Source organism: Alligator sinensis, unplaced genomic scaffold (assembly GCF_000455745.1).
Source record: "Alligator sinensis unplaced genomic scaffold, ASM45574v1 scaffold758_1, whole genome shotgun sequence".
Taxonomy (NCBI): domain Eukaryota; kingdom Metazoa; phylum Chordata; order Crocodylia; family Alligatoridae; genus Alligator; species Alligator sinensis.
Genome location: NW_005842457.1, coordinates 1,002,715 through 1,004,939, shown reverse-complemented (window position 1 = coordinate 1,004,939; position 2,225 = coordinate 1,002,715). Strand labels below are relative to the sequence as shown.

General features: G+C 48.2%; 1 protein-coding gene across 6 annotated transcripts in view; it reads left to right on the top strand.

The window, feature by feature from the left end:
- The window catches only part of RBKS (ribokinase), a 94,342-nt gene that overhangs the window by 51,400 nt on the left and 40,717 nt on the right, over positions 1 to 2,225 (top strand). For all 6 annotated transcript variants that reach the window (XM_025212344.1, XM_006030674.3, XM_025212343.1 and 3 more), the window contains one exon: positions 2,164 to 2,218. In XM_025212344.1, coding sequence (XP_025068129.1) covers positions 2,164 to 2,218 — 55 coding nt within the window. The remainder of the gene's footprint in view (positions 1 to 2,163; positions 2,219 to 2,225) is intronic.

The window sequence follows — 2,225 nt, the reverse complement described above, 5'->3', positions numbered from 1 at the left end:
GTGACTGCCCTAGCCTAGGGGCTAGGCACTGAAACTGAGAGATGGTAACCTGCTTTTCTTGTCCTGTCTATGACCAGTGACCACCCCATGGCAAGGAGTTGGCAACATGGAGAAGAAAGCTGCTGAATGTGAATGTCAGGGTGGGGAATAGACGGGGGCAGATAAGAGTGTGCTGGACAGGAAGAGTAGATTGAGACAAGCATGCTGAGGGGGTGGCTAGGACTTCTGTAAACTGTTGGTGGGAGAAGGGAGCCAGCTTTCACTGGAAGCTGTAAGGTGTGACTGGACACTGGGACAAGCTTTGCAATAAACATGGGACAGAGGACTGCTAGGTTGGGATAAGATGTTGATGAGGGAAAATGGATCTCATGGAGTGGGAAATGTGGAGACTAAGGCCATCTGGGCAAGGGTTTGGGACAGGAGACATTGAGGACCTTGTCACACGGTAACTTTAGGTGGCTTCTGGAGCTTTTAATACCTGGCTTGGCTGCACGTTAACACCTTTTAAGTGGCTTAAAGCACTTGTTATTCATTTTAAAATTACGCCACTCAAGGGCAGGATTATCTCCAGTCTGCCAAATTTTGCCCCTGTTCCGTTAAGGTGTGGCCACTCCAGACAGCTATTCTGCCCAAGTTGAAGTCCTTCAGCATCCGCGAACACAGTGGCCACTGCTGAGTCACGGCTCCAGAGAAAAAAAGGATCAGGCCCTTCAGAGCTCAGATCTGGGCAGCGAGGAGCTTTCTCTGGGGCTCTGCCAGGCAGAGTTGTGCGAGGTCTAGGGCTGCGACCTCCCTGGGGCTCTCTGCACTGAGAGTGGGGCTGTTGGGCTGAAGTCCGGCTCTCAGTGCAGAGCTGCCACAGCTCAACAAGACCAGGTTGCTTTGCTGGGGGCTGTCTGGTTTCATCAAGCTGTGGCAGCTCTGTGCTGAGAGCAGGGATGCCAGGGCTTAAGCCCGACAGCCCTGCTCTCATCGCAAAGCCACTGTCGGTTTCAGAGAGACCAGAGAGCACCAGGGAAGCTGCTTCCGTTAGTCTCTTGGGTCTCACTGCAGCTGACACGGTGATGGGCCTGCTCTTTGCCCAGCAGAAGCAGTGAGTCGGCCCTTCCCTTAGCTCCTAGCCCTGCCTCTGGTCACCAAGCCTCTAGTGGCAAATCACAGCTGTGCAGGTGAAGACCAGCCAGAGAAGGATTTTCACCTTAAAACATAACTGCTCCACTAAGCGGAACAACGCTAAGCTGATTAACGTTTGTATAGCTTTCAGCGTTAGATGTAACAAGGCCCTGAGTCTAGGTGAGGTGCTCAAGGAGGGGAGATTAGAAACCAGGGGGAAATGACACAGATGTGGGGCGGGATAATGAGGGCTGAATTTGGGAGGGGGAGAATAGGGGAACAGACAAGGAATTAAGAAGGAAATGAAAATGCCTGAGCAAAAACTGGAGAGGAGAGAGAAGTGGAATTGGGAATGACTTGGCAAGCAAACTGGGAGTATGTAGGGGAATTTGGACAGGTACTTACAAGGATTGATATTAGGCATGACTAGGCAAGGAGACTGGCATGGGGATGAGAATCCTAAAGAATGGAAAATTGGACTGGAAGAAGGAGCCAGGAGCAAGGAAGAGAGAAGCCTGGGACAGGGGAAGGTTGAAGAGGACAGGACAGAATTGAGCTTGTGAGGAGTGGGCAAAATAGTCTGTTCATAAGAACACTGCCCTCCAGAGCTGGGAATGGATCCCAGCCTGCCTGTGTCTTGCTATTCTTCTGTTGTCAGTAAATATCAGTATCACCCACTAGCAAAGTATTCCCTCATCTTCTAGTGATGAATGCACGTGGAAGATGACAGTTTAATATCACTATCAGCTCCTTGAAGATTTTTTTGTTTAATAATTTTTTAACACTTCTTGAAACTTATCCTGTACTCCTAAAAGCAGAAGGATGAAAGTTAAGTCAGGGAAAATCATGATAGAATTATTAAAACATTTAACTTTCCTGTAAAAGGAGAACAGGTTTATTAATTGTTGTGTATTGGTAAGTAATTTGCATATGGGGGGGCAGTCAGTTGGTGTGGCTAAAATATTAGCCATGGCAACTGAGAGTTTTGGGTTTCAATCGATGGCTTGTGAATACGAGTAATTTGGACAATTTATTTTCATTCTTTTGCAGTAAAGACCTTATTTAATCCTGCTCCAGCCCAGGCTGACCTACATCCACAATTTTACACTCTT